This window comes from Rhinatrema bivittatum, chromosome 11 (genome assembly GCF_901001135.1).
Source record: "Rhinatrema bivittatum chromosome 11, aRhiBiv1.1, whole genome shotgun sequence".
Taxonomy (NCBI): domain Eukaryota; kingdom Metazoa; phylum Chordata; class Amphibia; order Gymnophiona; family Rhinatrematidae; genus Rhinatrema; species Rhinatrema bivittatum.
The window spans coordinates 103186985-103212506 of record NC_042625.1 but is presented as its reverse complement, the minus strand read 5'-3'; the positions used below and the strand labels follow the sequence as shown (position 1 = coordinate 103212506).

Genomic DNA, 25522 nt, shown 5'->3' with positions numbered 1-25522 from the left:
AAAGGGGCATGACAAGCACTGGATCCCTAAAGGCTAGAGCATGGAAATGAAGAGTGCAAAGGGGTAACTTGCCGGTGTGGTGGTTACGACCCTTAACCAATAAGCCTTCATACTGTTGATGCAACTGCATTATCGCTCTCTGCTTTAATGGCAGGAAGAAAAGAGGAAAAGGGGGATTAGATTCAGAAAGAAACAAACAAGGACATTGAATTGCACAGTCTGAGAAAACAAATAAGCATGGGGGGGGGGAGGGGGGAACAAATAAGCATAGGTGTAACTTGCTGATGCAGCTGTTACTACCCTTAACCATTAAGACTGATACTTCTGATGCAACTCCAGCATTACCTCTTGCCATTGAAGCAGAGAGCAATGGGGAATTGAACTCAGTCAACAACCAAGGGCCCTGATTTTGACAGTTTGGGAAACTAAGTATGGGGGTGACCTATATAGTGTAGCAGATACTACCATAAAGCTTGCTGGGAAGACTGGATGGATCATTAGGAAATGATAGCAGAAAAGGACCTATGTTCTATGTTTCTAGGGCCTGAAAACACAACCTAGGAGTAACATGTTTGCTTAAATTACTGCCTGTATGGAGTCTTTGAGCAATATTTTGTATTAACTGCAGCATATGGACAGATTTAGCAGTAAGGCTAGTTAGTAAACTATTGCAATAGTCAAGAAAGTAAATTTGCCTACATGATTGTCGATAAGCTTGATTTTCCCGTCAATAGCAGGGCTGAATTAGCCATGCTGTCATAGAACTGTCAGTCAGCCCGGGAGGCGGAGCTTCCTAAGTGATGTCAGAGCTTTGCTCTGAGGCTGTGCGTGGTTTCCCACGCTGATAACTACTCTCCTCAGTCTGGTTTTCCGCGCACGGGATCGCACGCAGTGCCTCAGACCTTCTCAGACAATTTTAATTTTTGGAAAGAAAATGCAAAAATATGAAGGACCACGGCAAGAAGGACGCTCCCCGGCCCTCAGGATTCAAACCCCGCCTCTGCGGGAAGGTCATGTCCATCACAGATGGACATGACTGCTGCTATCGTTGTCTGGGACCAGACCACCCTCTCGAGTCGTGCCCTCATTGTGGTCGGATGTCACCGAGGGCACGCTGAGGAGGGAGAAGATGGAGCGTCTACAAACAAACATCGAGGACCGGATCCTATGCCCCACTGTCGGAAGCCCACTATTCTCTGGGGCCTACTACAACTGCACCGCCCCCACAGCATCGAGCGGCCTCCATGGAACCTCCGACTGCGAAGGATCACATGAGAGGTAAAGATCTAGCCTCTGGGAGTCCGGAATCGCATGCGCCGGGGCGGGTAGTGGAACACACCAAAAAGCGGCCCATGCCTAGTCGACGCAGCACCGTATGGACGCGACGCAGTCCTCTAAAACTACTGCACCGGAAGGTCCGACGCATGGATCAAGACCTTCAGAGTCGCCCGGGATGCTGACTGTGACGCAGGTATGTCGGCCGACGCATCCTCTTCCGACGCACAGAGCAGCGCCATTGCAGTGCAAAGGAACGACGCCGGTGAGGCGCATAGGAACGGTGCCAACGCACCAAAGCTAGTCGGCTAATACCACGGCGCCATCGGAGCACGAGACGGCGCCCATGGCGCAGACACCAGAAAACAGAAAGAAAACGGCCAAATCTTGTCCACGTCCCCCAGAACCTAATGGGATGAGGAAGAAATCCCAATTCATACCGCTGGCTACGATATCAAAGGCGTCCAGGGATGCACCCTAGACCCTAACACCATCTTCACCAGCCTCCTCGTCCAGATCAGACAGGGACGAAGGTCAAAACTAGAACAAGGGGGAAAGCCAACAGTCACTCAGCAGTGCATGGTTCGGAGAAATGTATCCTTGAAGGATACTAATGCAACAGGAGAGTTAGGGCATCCCAACAGAGAGGTTCCATTAAATGCAAACATAGTCCATATGCCTATATGTAAAAAATCACCAAAGCTAATGATTTCCGAATTATCCCAAACAACTGAAAACCAGGTTGTTAAAACAAACAAAAAACACACTTTGAAATGTCTGTATGCCAATGCCAGAAGTCTAAGAAGTAAGATGGGAGAGTTAGAGTGTATAGCTGCAAATGATGAGATTGACATAATTGGCATCACAGAAACTTGGTGGAAGGAGGATAACCAATGGGACAGTGCTATATCAGGGTACAAATTATATAGCAATGATAGGGAGGATAAACTTGGCAGGGGTGTGGCACTTTATGTCCGGGAGGGTATAGAGTCCAACAGGATAAAGATCATACAAGAGACTAAATGCTCAATAGAATCTATATGGGTAGAAATCCCATGTGTGTTGGGTAAGAGTATAGTGATAGGAGTATACTACCGTCCACCTGGACAAAATGGTCAGACAGATGATGAAATGCTAAGAGAAATCAGGGAAGCAAACCAATTTGGCAGTGCAATAATAATAGGAGATTTCAAATACCCCAATATTGACTGGGTAAATGTAACATCAGGACTTGCTAGAGACAAAGTTCCTGGATGTAATAAATGATTGCTTCATGGACCAATTGGTTCAGGAACCAACAAGAGGGAGCTATTTTAGATTTAATTCTTAGTGGAACGCAGGATTTGGTGAGAGAGGTAACGGTGGTGGGGCCACTTGGCAACAGTGATCATAACATGATCAAAATTTAAATAAATAACTGGAAGGGGACAATAAGTAAATCCGCAGCTCTAACACTAAACTTTCAAAAGGGAAACTTTGATAAAATGAGGAAAATAGTTAGAAAAAAACTGAAAGGTGCAGCTGCAAAGGTTAAAAGTGTTCAACAGGCTTGGACATTGTTTAAAAATACAATCCTAGAGGCGCAGTCCAGATGTATTCCACGCATTAAGAAAGGTGGAAGGAAGGCAAAACGATTACCATCATGGTTAAAAGGTGAGGTGAAAGAGGCTATTTTAGCCAAAAAAAGAGTCCTTAAATAATTGGAAGAAGGATCCATCTGAAGAAAATAGGATAAAACATAAGCATTGTCAAGTGTAAAACATTGATAAGACAGGTGAAGAGAGAATTTGAAATGTAGTTGGCCATAGAGGCAAAAACTCATAATAAAAACTTTTTAAAATATATCCAAAGCAAGAAATCTGTGAGGGAGTCGGTTGGACCATTAGATGACTGAGGGGTTAAAGGGGCTCTTAGGGAAGATAAGGCCATTGAAGAAAGACTAAATGAATTCTTTGCTTCCGTGTTTACTAATGAGGATGTTGGGGAGATACCAGTTCCGGAGATGGTTTTCAGGGGTGATGAGTCAGACAAACTGAATGAAATCACTGTGAACCTGGAAGATGTAGTAGGCCAGATTGACAAACTAAAGAGTAGCAAATCACCTGGACCAGATGGTATGCAACCTAGGGTACTGAAGGCACTAAAAAATGAAATTTCTGATCTATTAGTTAAAATTTGTAACCTACCATTAAAATCATCCATTGTACCTGAAGACTGGAGGGTGGCCAATGTAACCCCAATATTTAAAAAAGGCTCCAGGGGCGATCCAGGTAACTATAGACCAGTGAGCCTAACTTCAGTGCCAGGAAAAATAGTGGAAACTATTCTCAAGATCGAAATTGTAGAGCATATAGAAAGACATGGTTTAATGGGACACAGTCAACATGGGTTTACCCACGGGAAGTCTTGCCTAACAAATCTGCTTCATTTTTTTGAAGGGGTTAATAAACATGTGGATAAAGATTTTTATTTTATTTATTTATTTTTATATACCGGTGTTCGATTTTACATATCACATCGGTTTACATTCCAACAAAAAATGCAGAAAATCAAGCTTTTCCTTTGTCAATACATTGAACAATAATAAACATGGAAATTGTTAACAAGGGATATAAAAACAAGGGAACGGTTAACACTAAGGGGTGCACAAAGGGGCTTGGCACCTTTCAACGGTCCGGTTCCGATTGCTATGATGTCGGGGGAGGGGGCGGGTCTCACAATCATGGCTTTCCCCACAGTATTCTCTTCTCAGTTTCAAAGGCAGTTTTTTCAATTTTTTTTTCTTTTCTACCTTGGATGTTAGATGTTACAAGGTGTTCGGCACTGGTGGGTAGCCCTTCCCTTCATGAGCACCTGCTGGCTTGGCGCCTTTCAACGGTCCGGTTCCGATTGCTATGAACTGGTAGATGTAGTGTATTTGGATTTTCAGAAGGCATTTGACAAAGTCCCTCATGAGAGGCTTCTACGAAAACTAAAAAGTCATGGGATAGGAGGCGATGTCCTTTCGTGGATTACAAACTGGTTAAAAGACAGGAAACAGAGTAGGATTAAATGGTCAATTTTCTCAGTGGAAAAGGGTAAACGGTGGAGTGCCTCAGGGAACTCTACTTGGACCGGTGCTTTTCAATATATATATACTAGCCGTTAAGCCCGTAACAACGGGCTACATTTAAAACATTTTTTTCGGTCCATTTCCTTCCCACTCCCTCCCCCTCATTCTCCCTCCCTCTAGTCTCCCTCCCCTCACTCCCTCCCCCTCTCTCAATCCCCTCCCCTTTCAGCTCATCCACAACCAGCAGACGGGGGGTGTCCCTCCCTCCCTCGCGCGCGTCGTCGCCGCCGCTCCTAAGGACCCAGTGCCATTTTTTTTTTTTTCAGGCACGCTCTGCTCTGGCCGACGTGCTTGCCCACGCATGCGCGGTAGAGCTGCTCTCTACTGCGCATTTGTGGCACGTCTGTCAGGGCTCCCTTATCTAGTAGATAAATGATCTGGATAGGAATACGACGAGTGAGGTTATCAAATTTGTGGTTGATACAAAATTATTCAGAGTAGTTATATCACAAGCAGATTGTGATAAATTACAGGAGGACCTTGCAAGACTGGAAGATTGGGCATCCAAATGGCAGATGAAATTTAATGTGGACAAGTGCAAGGTGTTGCATATAGGGAAAAATAACCCTTGCTGTAGTTACACGATGTTAGGTTCCATATTAGGAGCTACCACCCAGGAAAAAGATCTAGGCATCATAGTGGATAATACTTTAAAATAGTCAGCTCAGTGTGCTGCAGCAGTCAAAAAAGCAAACAGAATGTTAGGAATTATTAGGAAGGGAATGGTTAATAGAAAGGAAAATGTCATAATGCCTCTGTATCGCTCCATGGTGAGACCGCACCTTGAATACTGTGTACAGTTCTGGTCGCCGAATCTCAAAAAAGATATAATTGCGATGGAGAAGGTACAGAGAAGGGCAACCAAAATGATAAAGCGGATGGAACAGGTCCCTTATGAAGAAAGGCTGAAGAGGTTAGGGCTGTTCAGCTTGGAGAAGAGACGGCTGAGGGGGGATATGATAGAGATCTTTAAGATCATGAGAGGTCTTGAATGAGTAGATGTGACTGTTATTTACACTTTAGAATAATAGAAGGACTAGGGGGCATTCCATGAAGTTAGCAAGTAGCACATTTAAGACTAATCTGAGAAAATTATTTTTCACTCAACGCACAATAAAGCTCTGGAATTTGTTGCCAGAGGATGTGATTAGTGCAGTTAGTGTAGTTGGGTTCAAAAAAGGTTTGGATAAGTTCTTGGAGGAGAAGTCCATTAACTGCTATTAATCAAGTTTACTTAGGGAATAGCCACTGCTATTAATTGCATCAGTAGCATGGGATCTTCTTAGTGTTTGGATAATTGCCAGGTTCTTGTGGCCTGGTTTGGCCTCTGTTGGAAACAGGATGCTGGGCTTGATGGACTCTTGGTCTGACCCAGCATGGCAATTTCTTATGTTCTTATGTTAGTCATCAGTGTCTTCTGCCTCCTCTGCTCCTGTGTTCTCGGACTTATCCTTTGCTTCTAAACGCCACTCCAGGGGTGACTTCCTACAGGAAACCCCTGGCGAAGAAATGCAAAGTGCTTGAAACACTATGCACACACGTGCCCGAGACTCAGCCACCAGATACAGAGATTCTATTGGCAGCAATTCCAGCAGGCAGACCACAAGTACCAGCTCGAACACACCAATGCTGCCAGCGACGAAGGATGCTTTCATCAATCTTTCTCTGACATTATCTGGTTTCTTTGAGGTCATGAAATCCTCTTATCAGATGGGGAACTCCTCGCCCAGTACCGACCTGGAGTCTCCACAACCTTCAGGACACTTGTCCCCACAGAACACACGGCCTCAATCTCCACAAGCCATAAGGCCCCCATCCCCACAGGCTCTCTCTCGCGCCCAGACACCAGCACCACAACCTCAGTGGCCACTTACCCCAGTGTTGCCGGACCTTCAACCCACATCACCGGATAGCTCCGCAGGGTATCCCTCAGAACCAGGGGACGAACCAGCGGAACCATACTCGCCTCTGGAAGACCTTACCTATCCAAAGTTCTTAGAAAAGATGGGTTCAGTCCTCCACCTTAAAAAGTGCTGGATCCGAGATCAGCGACTTTAGATCTATTAAAGATCTTTGATCTTCTGGCAGAGCCTACCTCTCTACCTCCACATGCGGTACTAGACTCTGTTCTGGAACGCTCCTGGGATACCCCCTTCCAACTTCCAGCGGTTTCCAGGAAAACCGATCTTAAATATAAAATGCAAAAATCGCCCTATTACTCGACACCTCAACTACCTCATGCTTCCTTGGTAGTTGAATCGGCGATGGCAAGAGCTAGGAAGTCTAGGTTACACTCCGCTACACCCCCGGGCAGAGATCTTAGTTTGCTGGATGAATTTGCGAAGCACACATTCCAGGCGTTGATGCTGGCCGCCCGCATTAACCATCACCAATTCTACATCATTCAATACCTCTACGAGTGTGTGCAACGGATGAAAGAAAGCTCGGACCTCGTCCACCCAATTGGGGACACTACTCACGTACAAGACCTGGAGGACGGCATACGCCATCTGTTGCGCACCGTCTACGAAGGATTTGAGACCTCCTCTTGTACGTCAGCAGCTGCCACTGCGGCACGACGAATGGCGTGGCTGAGGGCCAGCTCCATTAGAGAAGACGTCCACGAAAAATTGGCCAATTTACCATGTAAAGGGGACAATTTGTTCGGGACCAGTTTCCAGGAAACCGTGGCCCAGCTAAAGGAGCAGTCAGTGGCCGTACAATCTCTAGCCACCCCTCAAACTTACTCTGCAGCCGGTACTCCACACTACCTCAGACAAATCTTTCAACGCCGACCTTATCGGCCATATGCTTCGTACCATCCTCCAGCTTATCAGCAGACTTCCCGTCCGCAGAATCAACAAAACCAAACTCGATGGGGACGACCCCGGGGCCAGCACCCACAAGCACAACAACCCGCTCCCCTGGCCAAGACTAACCCGTCTTTTTGAATGTCTCCCTGCCACCACCGCAACAAATGCTAGCGGGAGGAATCACTGCACACATCCGGGAATGGGAGAAGATCACAAACGACCAATGGATACTAGACATTGTTCGACACGGGTACAGAATTCACTTCCACTCCCCCCCCCCCCCCGTTCCCTCATTCAGCACCAGGGGGGTCCAGATCTCACCAAAACCGCTTAGAACAGGAGGTGAAGTCGTTACCACAACAGGCGATTCAACGTATCCCTCCAACAGAACATCTTGCGGTATTCCACTCCCCCTACTTACTAATTCCAAAGAAATCCGGGGACCTTCGTTCAATCTTGGACCTCAGAGAACTGAACAAGTTCATAGTCAAGGAAAAATTCAAAATGATCTCTCTCAAATTTCTGCTACCCTTGATCCAACCCCAGGCCTGGATGTGCTCCATAGACCTCAAGGATGCATACACTCACATTCCTATGCATCCTTCCTCCTGGCGATACCTGTCTTTCCAAGTGCATGGCCAATACTTCCAATACAAAGTCCTTCCCGTCGGCCTGTCAACAGTGCCCAGGGTGTTCACCAAATGTATGGCAGTGGTGGTGGCATTCCTCCGTCAAGGGGGGTCATGATTTTTCCTTACCTCGACGACTGGCTGTTGGTAGCCGTCAGTCCGGACACTTCGGCAACATCTCCGACAGACAATTCAGTGCCTTGACAGGTTGGGCTTAATCATCAACTATCAAACGTCCAACTTGCACCCTGCACAAACAGTACAGTTTATAGGAGCTCATTTGGATACAATCAAATACCAAGTTTTTCTGCCGGCCGACAGAAAACGAAACATGCGACTCCTTTTTCACCGCCTGAAGTCGACCGTGTCGCCGACGGCACATCAAGTCTTACAGGTATTGGGACATATGGCAGCTTCGATCCACGCAGTCTCCAACACGAGACTCCGCATGCAACACCTCCAATGGGGTCTCAAACGACAGTGGAAACAACATTCTCAACCACTACATTGGAGAGTGTCCTCGACAAAAACCATGATAGACAGACTGGTGGTTACGAAAACCAACACTCACCAAGGGAGCTCCTTTCACTCTCCTACCGCACAATGCAGTGCTAACCACGGAATCCTCCCACTGTGACCTCCAGACGCAAGGCCTGTGGTCGCAGTGGGAACAGTCTCTTCACATCAATCTCTTGGAATTGAGAGCCATCTGATACTCCCTGCGCACCTTTGTCTCTCACCTCCAAGGCCACAGGGTTATGGTTTACACGGACAATCAAGTGGCCATGTTTTATATCAACAAACAGGGCAGCTCGGGCTCCTGAACTCTGTGCCGCGAAGCCCTCATCCTCCTGACATGGTCAATCCACCACTCCATTCAATTGCAGGCCACTTACTTGCTGGGAATCGTGAATACTCAAGCGGATATTCCATCCACACGAATGGTCCCTCGACAACGATGTCGCCGAGACCGTCTTCCGAAGATGGGGACACCCGTCCATAGATCTTTTTGCCATAGAGCACAACTGGAAAGTGACTTGCTTCTGCTGTGTATGGCCAACTCCACACAGAGTCGCTCAGGATGCTTTCCTCATCCCATGGACGGAGCCCCTGATGTACGCGTTCCCTCCAATCCCCCTCATCACAAAGACGTTACAAAAGTGCATGAGGGACGAGGCCCAATTGATCCTCGTGGCACCGGCGTGGCCACACCAACCCTGGTATGCACACCTCCTACATCTGTCTGACGAACAATTCAGACTCCCCAATCAAGAAAACCTGCTGTCCCAGGAAGAAGAGTTCCTCCTCCATCCGTTGCATTCTTCTCTGCATCTTATGGCGTGGAGGTTGAATGGCGCCTTCTGTCGGAACAAGGTTTTTCCATCTCAGTTCAAGACGTAATCTTGGCAGCCCGCAAACCTTCCACAAGGAAAAACTATCACTTCAAATGGAAGCGCTACATCAAGTGGTGCGAATCCATGCAAGTTGACCCATTTACCTGTACACCAGAAACCTTGCTGGACTACCTACACATGTTGTATATGGCTGGTCTCGCTACAGTTTCAGTCAGAGTCCACCTCAGTGCAATAGCGGCCTTTCACCTGTCGCACAACGGCCAACCCATCTCTATCCATCCGATGGTCTCTCGATTCGTAAAAGGGCTCACACGCCTTCACCCCCTGGTCTCAAAACCACCAGTTCCATGGAATCTAAACTTAGTTCTCGAGCAACTGATGGTCTCACCCTTCGGGCCAATGGAATCCTCACATCCAAAATACCTCACCTGGAAGGTCGTCTTCTTCACCGCTGTGACATCGGCACAGCGAGTTAGCGAATTACAGCCCATACCTGCAATTCTACCACTATATAAGGAGCTCTTACGGACACACCCCTCGTTCCTGCCGAAAGTAGTCTCCCAATTTCATCTCAACCAATCGATTGAGTTACCGACTTTTTATTCAAAACCTCACAAGAATGAGAGAGGTTACAACATACCCTGGACTGCAAAAGAGCACTTGCCTATTATAAACAAAGGTCCCACTCGCCCCACAGGGCATCGCAACTGTTAGTTTCTTTCAACCCGAATGCCCCAGGCCTTCCGGTAACTAACTAAACTCACCATCTCTAGCTGGATTACCCAGTGTATACAATTCTGTCATACGAAACGTCACTTTGCATTACCGTCTCGACCCACAGCTCAAACACGAGCAGTGGCAGCCTCTATGGCCCATCTGAGACATATTCCACCAGTAGACATTTGCAAAGCAGCCATGGTGGGCTTCTCTTCACACGTTCACTTCCCATTACTGTCTTGACCAACAGATGGCAGACGATGCAAAGTTTGGTAAAACACTTCTACAGTCATTGTCCACGGACTCCACAAGATCGACTGTCACCTAAAATTCACCACGCTGTATAAGACAATACCTATGACCTTTTTGTCAGCGTGCTGTGAGCTTAGGACTCCCATGACAGCATGGCTAATTCCGCCCTGCTATTGACGGAAAAAGCAAGTTTGCTTACAGTAAACAGTATTTCCATAGATAGCAGGATGAATTAGCCATGCTGACCCACCCACCTCCCTGATCAGTGGACATCAACTCTACTACCACATTTGCTTTATCACAGACTGAGGAGAGTCGTTATCAGCGCGGGAAACCACGCGCAGCCTCAGAGCAAAGCTCTGACATCACTTAGGAAGCTCCGCCTCCTGGGCCTGACTGACAGTTCCATGACAGCATGGCTAATTCATCCTGTTATCTACGGAAACACCGTTTACGGTAAGCAAACTTGCTTTTATTAGGAAAAGCCAAACCTGTCTAAGTGAGCAAAGTAGAATATCTTTCTAAAAATGTTTGATATTATTTCTCAACTGTAAGCAAATTCTTTAATGCAAAATAGAGTGCTGAGAAAGACATAGGGAAGTTAATTTTCAAGGCCATTTTGACAGGTAAAACAGTGCTTTTCCTGTTGAAATGGGATTTAAAAAAAACTGCCTGCTCTATATACAGATAAAAGGATGCGCATAGGGCCTGGATGTGCATGCATTTACGCATAGTGTTAAGAAATGTTCTTATAGGTGGGCTTTGCTATTACACACTTGCTTTTGCATTTTCAAAAGTATGCACACAATTTTTCACAAAAAACCCCCTATATACACATATAAACAGGTATAAATGTTTGCAAGAACTTTTTGTGGGATAATTTTGAAAATCAGTATGTAGGTAAAATGTAACAAAATAGTCTCCCAAAAAGATCAGCATTTAAAAATGCTTACTGAAATAATATTGCTTTCATCCATGATTTGGTTGGGCTGCATGTTCCTTCGGTAACCCCAGGACCATTTATCTATGGAAGTGCACATCTCCCATTTGTGCTCTGGCAGAGTTCCTGGCTGGAATTTATCTACACAGTTGTAGTATCCGCCATGATGGCAAGAGCAGTCTTTGCACCACCGATCATTGACCACCACAGTATCCTAAAAAAGAGAAAATTAAGCTAATTACTTATTCACAACTGAATATATAAAAATGGACTTTCTATGCTGAACATTATAATTAATTTTTAAAGCGTTCACCTTTTCTACGAAGAACAGAATGTCAAAATTAAACATATCTTATTTATTTATTTATTTATTTATTGTTTTTGTTATACCGAGTTTCATGATAGGCATCACATCAACCCGGTTTACAAATAACAAGGAGTGTAAAGCATAACGTAACGTAAAAAACAATATTTTCAATAAGAACCTTGAACTTTAAATACAGTGAATCAGAAAAAGGGAGAGGGAAAGTTACAAAAAACAAGGAAAATAAACTTGGGATGGAAGGGGAGAAATTGAACATCTTACTAGTAAAATCTTACTAGTAAAGATTGAACACTAATGAAACTATGCTGTGTAATCTTCAGTAAAAGCCGTATATCCACCCAAAAAGGCTATGCACCTTATAGGGAGGGACCTAGAAGACCAAGATTGGAATTTGTCAAGTATCAATATAGTGAATGCTTCAGAGATGCATTATCTGAAGTAAATAGTGCTCAACATAATAGTTTTAAAACTAAGTTTTACATTTACAACTATTATGTCATATTATTTTAATTTGAAATTTTCAGTAAGAAAATTCTGTTAAGTGGAAATCTGGAGTGAAAAAAACATAACTATAGAAGTGATTTAAAAAAATAGCATCCACATGCAGTCTATTTCAGGAACCCAAAGAGGAGATCCTCTAATCTTATATTTGTGATCTTTCTCCCAGTCCCAGGGGGTGGATGCACTGTCCTACACCAACCTCTCTCCTAGGCCTGGAGAGTGGATTCATGGACCCATATCAACCCCAGCCCTGCAGTCCCCATCTCCCTCCTGCTGGGGATCCCCTGAGAGTGCTCACAGTCTCTCTATTCCTGGAACCTGAGGAGGGGATCATCAGACCAGTGCTAAGTGATAGAGAAGTCCAAGTGCACCTGGGCCACAGCTCTTTGTACAGCGCTTGCTCAAACTTCTAAACCGACCATAGACTTAATTTTTTCTTAAAAAACACTTATTTTGGAAAAAGTATGCCTTTCATTCTTAACCGTGTACAGTAACAGGAAGTGCACAAACAGAGCATACACATAAAAGGTTTGGTCAGTATTAGCCCGACAAATTGCCAGTGTTAAATATCCCTTGCCCTCTCCCCCGCTGAAGGGCTTAGTTTTACCCTGGTAAGTCATTGATAAAAAAGGGGCAGAACAGAGGCATTTCAGGGTGTAGTTTGAATTTACCTGGCTAGCACTGAGGAACAGGAAAATGCCAGTCCTAAAATGAACCACAGAACTAAAAACCACTTCCCCACCCAAAAATCCCCAAAACAAAACCCACAAGCTGAGCAGCAGCTACAGCAGCTGAGAGCCCTCTTCTCCCAGTCCGCATGCCAGAGGGAGGAGAGGTGGAGGGCTGTGCCAACCTTCAGTGTTCCCTACAGCTGTCAGTGAAAGAAGGGGACAGAAGGAGCTGAGAGGCTTCTGCACACATTTACTTTATTCTTTTTAAAAACCAATATTCAATAAGCCAGCTAAAAGCAAAGTTACCTGGATAACTTTATCCAAGTACATTCAGCAGGAGGCTTGTCCCGTGAATATTTGCCTAAAGTTATCCAGATACCTTTGCCGTTGGCCAGCTCACCGAATATTGACCTGATGCTTTCTAAAATCACAAGTGTGCACATAAGTAAAAGTACAGGCAAAACGGCTTTTAGTTTCAACAATTTTTTTTTATTGTCAAAGAAAGTTAACTCGCCCTGCAGACCCCGCAGGAATTAACAGTAAAAGAAGGCAGTTTTACAATATAATAAAGCGTACATGTCTTTCCCCACCTCTACCCTCTCTCTGCTCACCCAGTCAGGGCCGGATTCACACATTTCTATGCCCTAGGCCAAAGCACAATTCTGTGCACCTTCCCCTCAAACGTTGATTTATAATTTTCAATTTAATATGTAATCCCTGCCAGTTATTCAAAACTTATTTAAACTTGCGACGAGTGAACCCAGAAGCAAAATAAAACAGACCAAAACCAGTCAACATTGTTTCAGCTCGCGGGACCCTCATCGCCCCGCAGAAGTTCTTCTGTCCAACCCAACCCGCAAAATGCAGACGTCTGCCTATATAACCCATACGAGGTACGACGATTACTTCTTTGGTTAGTTCAAATTATTCACCCAGATGGCAAATTCCATACAAAAAACAGCGAATAAAATTGAAATAAAATGCAGAAGACTTACATCGATTCTCATCGATCATTATAGAATTTTATTGAAATGTTTTGCATTTTGTGTCAAACTTACATTACACCACATTAAAAGATGCTACATAAACAAGTCATAAGTTATGTATGTTTCATGTTTTGTAATAAAAACCGCAGCCTCCTTATAATTTGGCGAACATTTTCTGCTTACAGCTTTCAGCTCTGGGTTAACAATACAGTATATATTTGTAGTAAAGATATTTTACGTACTTATTAGTAGATATGAAGAAGACAAACGATAGAAGTGTAATGAATCACTACTGAAACGCCAAATCTGGAATTTTCCTTTAACACGTGGTTTATGCTGAGTGTGTGAGAGAGAAATAGCAAATGCTTTGCTTGTGACTGAGCAAGACAGCGCAAACTGTAGAGACGGGCAACGTAAATGTACCACTCAATTTAAAGTATATGGATGTAAATTTAAAACACAGCATTTTATATGGCCTTTTCAAAATACTGAAAAATTTGTAAATGTTTGTGTTACCACTCACGATCGGCAGGGTCCCGGGCTCTCGGCAGGCAGCGGCATCACACTACGCGCTTCGGGTTGAGGCCCCGCCCCATTTAAGCGCGTCACTCCCGGAAGTCCGGCAAATTGTGCGGGAGAACTTCCTTATTTAAAGCCTTGACTCCAGCATAGCTTCACCTCAGCTACAGGCTCTGCTCGGATTCTGTCTTCCTGCCTGACTTGCTTTGCCACTCCGTTTGTTGTCTTGCCTTGCTACCTGCCTCGACCCGGACCGCACTTGGACTACTCTGGCCGGTTACCAGCTTACCCAAGATTGGACTTGGACCTTCCTGGGATGCTTTAGCTGGCTGGGTGGACACCATCTTACCTACCGCGCTGTATCTTTCCTCTTGGCCTAAGGTAAGACTGTTAACCATCAAGGATTCACAAAATTGTAACAGTTTGATTGTTATTTCTGCTGTATATACGCCCCCGTGACTACTGCACCCTAGGCCATGGCCTAGGTTAGCCTTATGAGAAATCCAACCCTGTACCAAGTCCAAAAAGGAGGACACCTTGTCAGGCAGATATTTCAATTAAGTGGTTCAGATAAGAACACCTGGTCAGCCATTCAAAATCAAGCTCCTGAAAAAGTTCTATACCAACAAGAATTTCCATCTGCATCATATGATGTAGGCAATTCCTCCACATCCAAAAGGAGGGTCTGGTCCTTTCCAGAAGAGAAGAATAAGTCGTTTCCCTACCAAACTAGCCTTCCTTATAGACATACAGGGACCCTGTCCTCTAATACAGTGGTTCTCTACCTTTTTTTGGCCGGCACACACCTGACAGATGGTTCTCACATGCGTGACACACTGAACATGTGACCATCACTGGGCTAAATGTAAACATGCACTCTGCATCCTCAGGAACCCCCTCGACCCCCAGCATGAATGCAGAGCAGATCTAGGGCATTACTCTGCACAACTGCCATACAAAAAAGATATTCTGGTTCTGATGACATCTCAGTAAAAGAAAGACAAACTCCCTTTACTACCAGGCACAACAGCCTTCCTTAGGAAAAGACAGTAATTTACCACCAATGCATGTCCTATTGAGAAAACACAACAAATAAGATTGATACAAATGCCTACATTCTAGTAAAATACCTCACCTCAATCACCAACAAAGCAGACCTTCATCAAGGACAGAAAGACCACAAAGAAACAGACAATAGAGGGAGCAATTTTAGATCTAATTCTTAGTGGAGCACAGAATTTGGTGAGAGAGGTAACAGTGGTGGGGCCACTTGGCAATAGTGATCATAATATCAAATTTGAATTAATGTATTTATGAGTTTATTTATGAATTTCCTCCTCTCTCAGTTACTTGTAAACCGACATGATGTGTCCTATGAATGCCGGTATATAAAAACTCATAAATAAATAAATAAATTTGAATTAATGACTGGAAGAGGGACAGTAAGCAAATCCATGGCTCTCATGTTAAACTTTCAAAAGGAAAACTTTGATAAAATGAGAAAAATAGAAAAAAACCGAAAGGAGCAGCTACAAAGGTAAAAAGTGTGCAAGAGGCGGGGTCATTGTTAAAAAATACCATCCTAGAAGCACAGTCCAGATGTATTCCACACATTAAGAAAGGTGGAAAGAAGGCAAAACGATTACCAGCATGGTTAAAAGGGGAGGGGGAAGAAGCTATTTTAGCCAAAAGATCTTCATTCAAAAATTGGAAGAAGGATCTAACAGAAGAAAATAGGATAAAGCATAAACGTTGGCAAGTTAAATGTAAAACATTGATTTGACAGACTAAGAGAGAATTTGAAAAGAAGTTGGCCGTAGAGGCAAAAACTCACAGTAAAAACTTTAAAAAATATATCCGAAGCAGAAAGCCTGTGAGGGAACATAAGAATATGCCATACTGGGTCAGAATTTAAAACTGCAAAATAGATGTTTACTACTTGATCTGTGTCTCCTCCATGCTCTCCAATGGGCTTGCCTCTTTGGTTCGTGCTGGTGGCTGCACACCGCAGGATACGGCATTTCTAACTGGAAGGAGGCACGGCCTCAGGTCAACCAGAAATGCGTGTCAAGGTCAAGTACAGCAGGTCTTTCCTCTCATCAGCATACCCAACACTCCTCCACAGGGCACAGCAAACCCAACACTCCTCCACAGGGCACAGCTTTTCTAGCCAAGGGCAGGAAGTTGCAAGATGACATCAGCTGGGGGATGGAGCTCTACCCTCCCCGAACTGCGGGTGTCGCTTTTCCTTCCCTTCTCCTTTCAGCATCTGTGTCCCCCATGTTTAGATCTAAGTCTATCTCCATATACTTTACAATAAAGACCATTGACCATTTTAGTAGCCTCTCTCTGGACTGACTCCATCCTGTTTATATCCTTTTGAAGGTGCGATCTCAGTATTCCAGGTGAGGTCTCACCAGGGACCTGTACAGGGGCAGCATCACCTCCCTTTTCCTGCTGACCAGTCCTCACCCTGTGCACACAGGCATCTTTCTGGATTTTGTTGTCACCTTTTCCTCGTTTGGCAAACTTAAGATCATCAGATATGATCCCCACATCCACATACTAAGAAAAATTTCACCCCTATACTGTGTTACTTCCTTGGACTATTGCAGCTCAAATGCATGACTGCATTTTTTTTTTTTTTTTTTTACATTTGCTGGATCCCTTCTTATGGTTTCCTCCTCTTTCTGGCTGTTTATTTCAAAATCTGAAATTGGATAAACTTAAAAAAAAAAAAAAAAGCCAAAACAACAAAACAAAAACCAAATACACCTTTCCCGATAGTTCTTCCATAATAATCACTTGTGAAAATGTAGAAATAAGATAGTCCAAGGTCTAATCCCTGCAGCATACTACTACTAGTAACTCCCATCTCCTTAGCATGAAGTCCATTTACTACTACCCTTCTGTCATCACCCACTTAACCAGTTTCTAACTCAGTATTCCAAGTGGTGCTCTGTTTATGTTAAATCACCTATATGGAAGCATGTCAGAGGCCTCTGGTCAGATGAATCTGACCATATCTACCTCTTGTAAGCCCATACATGGAAACCATCTCTCAGCATTCTTCCCTTCAAGAACTTGCAAAAGAAAGCAGCCATTCTAACAGGGCAAAAAATTGCAATTGTTTGTAGAACTGGGGTTTGGACCATGGACACTGGAAACAGAACAGAGGGAAGGAGCATCTGCTGCTAAGATTTTTCAGGTATAAGATATTCAGACTCCTTTCGTTATGCAACTTGGGAACTGGCAGGAAAAACAGAATCAAAAGGAAATGAGGAGTAGAGGAAAAGATGGACAAGAGTATGACTTACAATATCCTTGTTTTATGTTCTCACTAGGTGCTGGCGACAGGTAAGAAAATATTTGACTTCAGCAAGGTTGTATTCACGAGATGGCAACATACACAAAATACTTTTGAGATGATTATACTAATTTCCAATCAGTATCATATAAATGTTCTCTGTAAAGCTCGTTGGCTGAATTTTTGTTTACTGTAAAGCGGTGAGATGTTCCCAACGTTCATCGGTATATAAAAGCTTCCAAATAAATTTTATTTATTTATTTAAGGTTTTTTTATACCGGCATTCATGAACTCGTTCACATCATGTCGGTTTACAGAAAACAGGGGTGCGGATAATACAACCAAAAAACATAAATAACATAAATAAATAACATAAATAACATAAATAAATGTAGTGATGTCACTGGACATGGGTGTAGCTAACATGCTAGCTTATAACCATGTACGATCACTTAGAATAATAAGCAGGTAACAGAAATCTGTGATTTAGCTTAGACATAATATGCAACACAATAGATGTCACCCTCTTTTTTTTTTTGTGCTCACATTTGCTATAGCTGACAAGTTCCTAATAATAAAGAACACCAATTATTCTACTAAGAATATCTGTCTCCTTGTGAAATGTAATGAAGAGAAGGGGCCCTGGCAGACAGAACCAGAGATATCAGGGGATTTACAATACAAATATTCTAATATCTTGCAAGGTGGGCCAGCACTGCCATATGGAGGGTCCCAATTTCTTCCACTTGCTGCAGAGAGACAGTGTTCACAGCCTCTGCAGGGAGAGAGAGTCACTGGGTGGCCAGATTTAGAGATCTGGTGCATGGCTGCCAGCCTCAGGTCCACTGTTGAAACGACCAGAGAAGGAACAGTCACAGGAAAGGGGGGGGCGGCTAAAAAAAAAAAAAAAGGAAACATACCCAGGTAGTGAGAATGCAGGATAATTTTCCCAAATGCCAGGTTTGCTTACAGTTAAGCCAGGAGAAAAAGGGAAAAGAAGAAACAACAAAAAAACCAAAACAAAACCTTTTAAGCTGAAAAGTAGCAGAAAGAAGCAGTTTTTCCATGGAATGAGATGCACAAATGCAAGGACTCATTATAGAACGCTAGAAGGAAGACGGATCCAAGAGAAAACAATAAAATGGTTTTCTAAGGAGAGGGTGCAGGACATCTGATGGAAGCTTATAGCAGAAATATTAGGAACCAAAATAATGGCAGAATGCAAGCATGCATAGGACAGATACACGGAGACCGTGGTGTGATGAGAAGGAAGAGCAGCACAGCTCAAGCAGGACCTGCGACAGCAGCACAGCTCAGGCAGGACCTGCGACAGCACCACAGCTCAGGCAGGACCTGCGACAGCACCACAGCTCAGGCAGGACCTGCGACAGCACCACAGCTCAAGGAGACCGTGGTGTGATGAGAAGGAAGAGCAGCACAGCTCAAGCAGGACCTGCGACAGAAGCACAGCTCAGGCAGGACCTGCGACAGCAGCACAGCTCAAGGAGACCGTGGTGTGATGAGAAGGAAGAGCAGCACAGCTCAAGCAGGACCTGCGACAGCAGCACAGCTCAGGCAGGACCTGCGACAGCACAATAACCGGACCACAGAGTCTCTCTATGCTTCAGTGGAAATGAATCTCAGGGTAGCAGTTATAACTTTACCAAGACCTTTATTAAAAGCACTGTTAACTCTACATCCATCTAACTTCTATTAATAGTGCTAAAATGCTTTCAAAGACTGAGCAAGAAAAGGAAACCAGTTCAGCACTATTGATAGAACATTAGATGAACACTAGGACAGCATTTTTTTTTTTTAATCTTTTGCCTGTATATAGCAAGACAAAATGCTATCAGCAGTACCTTGACAGGACTGTCATTATACAGCCAGGAAAGGAAATATGTTGAGTTCCAGTACGTATCTGGAGCCTCCCAGTCCCCATCTGACCAGACCAGATCTGGCTTATACCTGGAAAAAAGTATCACAATACCATATTATTCTCTCAATGCTCATCCCTAATATTCTTCACTTAGTTTGAAGTAAAACTGAAATACAAGTATACACTGAAAAGACAAAGTAAAAATGAAGCACTTATTCTTGCATATTTACAAGACAACACAGGATCCAAACTCCCCAGCACTTTTCAGATAAGGTAATAAAGGTTGGGCTCTTCAGTGCGTGCTTCCATCTTACTCATGTCAACCAACGTCACAAGCATGTTTTGCTTGTATTAAGGAAACTCACACACTCTGCCTGTTCTTGATATTTAGGGGCAATTTTCAAACAGACCACATAATTGCATGCTATGCAGGCACTTTAAGAACATTTTCAAAGAGAAATGACCTATTTTCTTTCCACTGCAAATCAAGTTTGACCATCTTTTTTTCTACTCACCACATACAGAAGTCTATAATTATTCATCGTTATAGGGGACTTTCCTAACAGGAAGTATACGTATTGTGTACATGTTCTGGACAAGTTACTTTCAGTCTTATATCAGGCTTTTGTCCATTCCTCCGATTTGGAAAATAAGGAAGAGGAAATATATAATGGAAGAGTTTCCAATTGCAGATCATCTTCTATGGAATTGTGTCCCTTTGAAATTAGAATGGAAGTGAATTATTTGTCCTATTTACAGATGAAGGAGAAAATGTTTGAAGTAAAATTCCTCTAGGATAGTTAAGATGGGTGGATTTAGAGGCTGAATGTGTTGGCCACGAGTTAGTTTCAGTGGGGGAGTGGAGGTGAGTTTGGTTAAGGAGATTTTACTTGTGAAACACCACAATAGGCAGGCCCTGAGGCCTGGCTCTGCAGTATATATAGCGATATCTATCTACATATATATAAAAAGGGATATCTATATCTATATATTTTTTTTTCAGCCAGGGTTACAGACTATAGCTCCCTCCAGAATCTGGTATAGGTGTATCCTAACTTTGGCAAATTTTATTTTAAGAGCTGTTACTTGAAGTTTTCACTTATATTCCCCTGCTAGTTGAAGAGCCTGTGAAAAATGGTGGGAAAGAGCTTTGGTGCTCTTGCTCTCCCATCTCCTGCCCCCACTCTCTTGCCCTCTAACCAGCCCTGAGCCATTCCCTCCTACACCTTCCCCCACGGCTCGCCCTCAACGTGCGGACTGTACATCCTCCCTCTGAAGCCAGGACCCCCAACTACCTTTTATATACATGGATCGTAACTAATAACCTTTAATATATTCTACTGTGAACCAAAAACCCAGGGTGTGTACATTTTATATCAAAACCTGTAGGAAAAGTCAAGCTACAATACGGAAGCCAAGACTTCTGGGACTGACTTGCATGCAGACAGAAAAATACTGCAGGCTTCAGCTGCACAATGTCCTTCTCAGATTGCCTAGCAAAAGAATTGTTGGTTTTACATATTTCAAGCTGCCGTAAACAGCTCTGATGGAGTCATTTTTTTGTTACTTTTTGCTGAGGATGTATATAGAGGATAGGCCGTATGGATTCAGAGTTTTCACCCAGACACAAACTAGTTTGAAGGCCACAGGCCAACCTCTGCGTGAACTCCTGTTTACTTACACTGTGAAATGTTTACGAACAGGCAAGAGCCTGTTTATTTAGTTATACACTGTCTACGATGAGAAAACTAGCGATTAACTTATACTAAAGCCTGAGAGACAAAATGAAGGCCACCAACTGCTTCTGAAAACTAATAAGAAGTGAGAGAGAGGGAACCCTGTTGCTTCACACAAGCATTTGTAGTGTATAAGGGGAGACCGTGAGAAAGAGAGCAAACCTTGGACCTGATGCTACAGCTGATCCTTTGGAAATGTTTCAGTTGCTATTATCTACCATTATTCTTCTATCTGAGCTGATTTTATTTGTTCATTACCTGGAACCATGATGTACTGAACCAAAGTTTGTGTTGGGGATAAGCTCCTGAGTATGTTCCCAGTATTTGGTGTGTTTACATGAGATTAGCCCCTGGGCAGGATACTGGTGTGCTTAACCAAACCTAGCGGGCACACTTATGCTACTCTGCCATGAAACATAATACAACTAGCCTTGTGCAAACCAAATTACAAATCCCATTTTATGTAAGAAACACTAACCAATAACGGGGGTGGCACAGGAGGAGAAAATTGAAATGGAGTGCGACATTCAGCATCAGACTGGTTTGGACAAAACTTTTAAACTGGCTTTAGCTGACTGGTGTGACCTGGTCTGGCACGTCTCTTCTGAGAGCTGCAGTGAGTCCTTACTGTAATTTCTCACAGCCCAATATGACAAAAAACAAATTCTTTGTAACAGCACAGGGAGTGGAGGAAACTTTAGAACAGCATTTTTGTTTTCCCAGACACATCCACATATGTTTAGCAAGAAAGGTGGTGCTCAGAATTGGTGCAACCCAGCTAAACTCAAGCTTCCAACCACCCCCCCTTCACAGCTAAGTAGGGTAGGATTTGCAACTAAAGGTTTGTGTATGGGTAAAAAAAAAACCAAAAAAAAAAAAAGTTACTCTGACAAGCCCCTTTGAATATAGACCTGTAAATTTGTTACCGGCCTTGTAAAGCTCAGATATAAAATGATGTTTTATAAACAGTTTAATCCTACTGAAGCTCTCATTATGAAAGTGATAATTTACAAGGGATTCAGGGGTTCTTATATACTAAGGCAATATATAGTACAATAAATGCACAAACTGGACTCCAGTTTGAAGAGATTCATAGAGATACAGCAGATCACTTATCAATGCTCAGTGCTATTAGGAAGCAGAGGAGGAGGATTAAACCAACAAAACAAATTGTAAGATTTGAGATAAAACAGTAACAATTATTTCCTGAAAAGAAAAATGTTTAATAGGGTAGCACAGAGAAAAACAGCTCTTACCGTAAAACAAGGTCGTATAGTTCTGGCATTGTTTTCCCAAAGACAAAGTTCTGGGTCTTGAATCCATTTTTTTTGTCCATTAAATAGAGGGGGTGAAACCATTCCAAAAGTGAATGGTAGAGCCCATAGCGTAAGTTTCTTAATGGTGAAACAAAGAGAAAGCCTTAATTTAATTATCTTCTAATTAAAAATAAAAGCTGGACTTGCATACTGTCATTAAACTATGCAATTCTTAAGAAAAACTGGAGAAATTACTTACCTGATAATTTCGTTTTCCTTAGTGTAGACAGATGGACTCAGGACCCATGGGTATAGTGTGCTCCTGATAGCAGTTGGAGATGGATCAGATTTCAATCTGATGTCAGCCCTAGTACATATACCCCTGCAGAAGAGCAGCTCTTCAGTATTCTCCTCGAAAAGCAATTGTGGATATATGTGTGACTGAACAATTTGATTAACTTAAATAACTTGGTTAACGTGATATAGCTGGAGACCGCCAGTGCACTCAACCAAGAAACGTCAACACCCGGTAGGTATGGGGGTCTTAGAGGGAAGCTTGGCTTACCCGTGTTTGTCTTGCTCTTGGGGATTGTCCCCCAAGGTTTCTGTGCTTGTCGGCAGCCGTGGGCGGGATGCTGAGTCCATCTGTCTACACTAAGGAAAACGAAATTATCAGGTAAGTAATTTCTCCATTTCCTAGCGTGTAGCAGATGGACTCAGGACCAATGGGATGTATAAAAGTTACTCCCAAACCGGGTGGGAGGCTTCCCGTGGCCCACTTAGTATTGCCCTTGCAAATGCTGTCTCCTCCCGAGCCTGAACATCCAGGCGGTAAAACCTGGAGAAGGTGTGGATGGAGGACCATGTCGCCGCCCGACAGATCTCAGCGGGTGACAGCATCTTGGTTTCTGCCCAGGATGCTGCCTGGGCTCTAGTGGAATGGGCCTTGACTTGTAGAGGTGGAGGCTTGCCTGCCTCTATGTAGGCCGCCTTGATAACTTCTTTGATCCAGCGGGCTATGGTTGCCCGTGAGGCCGCTTCCTCTTGTTTCTTCCTGCTGTGAAGGATGAATAGGTGGTCCGTCTTTCGTACAGATTCTGACCTTTCCAGGTATTGAATAGGAGTCTGCCAACATTAAGATGGCGAAGGCGGCGAGATTCTTCAGAGTCCTTATGCTCGTCTTGCGATGGTAGCGAGAAACCACTTTTGGTAAATCTGGCGCGGCGGTGAAGGTAAGTTGCACCCGCTGCCTCTCAGCCGCACCCGTTGCCAGGGGCTAAGTCCACGCTGGGAGCCAGCTGCCGGACCGAGGCCTACCTCTGAGGGATCGCAGAAATCACCTCAGGAACCTCGACTGGGGGAGGGACCCATAGGTATCACCACAGGAGAGCGGAGCTCGTCTGTAGAGGTAAGTTTTCTTCTTTGTTTTGTATTTCTTTGGTTAGAATACTCTAACGCTGTGCAAGTGTGTATAGAGTCCCGAACTGCTATGGAGACGAAAATACTGAAGAGCTGCACTTCCTGCAGGGGTATATGTACTAGGGCTGACGTCAGATTGAAATCTGATCCGTCTCCAACTGCTATCAGGAGCACACTATACCCATTGGTCCTGAGTCCATCTGCTACCCGCTAGGAAAGGTTATATTTATCTATCATCTGAATGGCTTATTTGGAGAACTCCACAATCCCTACAGAGTAGCGCATACATCCAGTAAGCAAACCTCATGTATTTGTTTACGCATTAGTCTTATAAAGGCATTTACAAGTTTCTAATTAGGGCTTTACAAAACTGTAATAAAAAAAAATCCGTATTTAATCAGTTTTCATGGCACTATTGCTGGGTACCTTTTCCAGCTCAATTAAAATGCATACATTTGTGCAGCTGGGTCATTATCATGAACGTTAAAAAGGTACAAACACAGAGCAGAGCACCACGACAAGCAAAGGGAGGGGTGAGACTGTACTAGAGAAAGTGATCTTTATCCAATAAACATCCATTTTATTTTTGCATCAGGGGTTTTATTGGTGTTTATCCGTTAATACCTAAAATTAAAAGCCCTACTTCTCAGTAGCTGAAACCTGCCTCACCTCTCTCCCCATTGAGGAGGAGAAGTTGCCAGAGAAAGCTGATCATCCTGGTGCCCTCGTCCATCTTCTCCATGGCTGTGCAGTGTGCAGCTCACTCCTCTGCTCAGCATTTACAAGTATAGGAGCAGTTTACATGCATAAGATGGTTTGCAAAGCTGAGAGCCTCCCCTTCCAGCCCTGACCCAAACAGCACCAACAGAGGGGTACCATACTTAAGTGTATTTTATCATCTACACATAGATTCATAAACATTTATTTTATTAGCTTGTAAGATGTGTTTGCTGGATATTTCAGTTTGAACACTGTTACCTATATTTGCCATACAACTTAAGCTTTATATTACTTAGTTTCTAAAAATCATTTTGTAAATTACAAACGTTATGACCGTGAATACTTCATGAATCTGAAACAAGATATCACAGTTACATCCCATAAAAATGATGCAGAACAGATAATGCATTAAAAAGATCTCACATTATGGAATTTATTCTACTGAACCAGTTTCTAAACCTGGCCACAGGCTGCTCAGTTTCTTTATCAGCCTCCTAGCAGTACAGTATCCAGAGCTGCACATGCGGCCTCTATCCCGATGTAATTCTCTGCTCTTCCTCTGCTCAACCCATGCCACTAGACTCAGTGTTACTTCCCTACCCCTTCCTTCAGCGCAACCTTCATTAGCTTTCTCTCTACTACGGTAAGACTAAGCCTTTTATAAAGAGGAACATCAGAGCTTCTCTAGAACTACTCCCAATCTCCAAAGATCTACTAAACAAATCCTTCAATGGACCTTCCAGAACCTCGCTGATCTCCTTTAATATCCTCAGGGGCGTCCATCCACTTTTATTTATTAACCCAATCTAAATCCCTCTACAATCTTCTAACTCATTTTGGAAGTGTTTACAATTCCATTTTATTTCAGAAATTGCAGAGTGCATCGATTTCATTTTGTAGATTGATCATCTAAGAATAAAAAGTAAAAGTGCCTGTGTTGACAGAGCCTGGAAATACTCTCCCAGAAGAATTGGTGAGGACAAGAACAGTAACAGAATCCAAAAGGGAATGGGACAAGCACAGAACATCTTTAATGGCTGGAAGTAGGAATGAAGAAGCGGGTGTCACAGATGTCAGTCTCAGGCTGTGGTGTCATTGGCACAGCCTAAA

General features: G+C 43.6%; 1 protein-coding gene across 1 annotated transcript in view; it reads right to left on the bottom strand.

The window, feature by feature from the left end:
• The window catches only part of FUCA1 (alpha-L-fucosidase 1), a 69516-nt gene that overhangs the window by 22327 nt on the left and 21667 nt on the right, over positions 1 to 25522 (bottom strand). Inside the window, exons 3-5 of the mRNA XM_029571979.1 lie at positions 22274 to 22411; positions 19265 to 19370; positions 11107 to 11307 (exon numbers count right to left, since the gene is read on the bottom strand). Coding sequence (XP_029427839.1) covers positions 11107 to 11307; positions 19265 to 19370; positions 22274 to 22411 — 445 coding nt within the window. The remainder of the gene's footprint in view (positions 1 to 11106; positions 11308 to 19264; positions 19371 to 22273; positions 22412 to 25522) is intronic.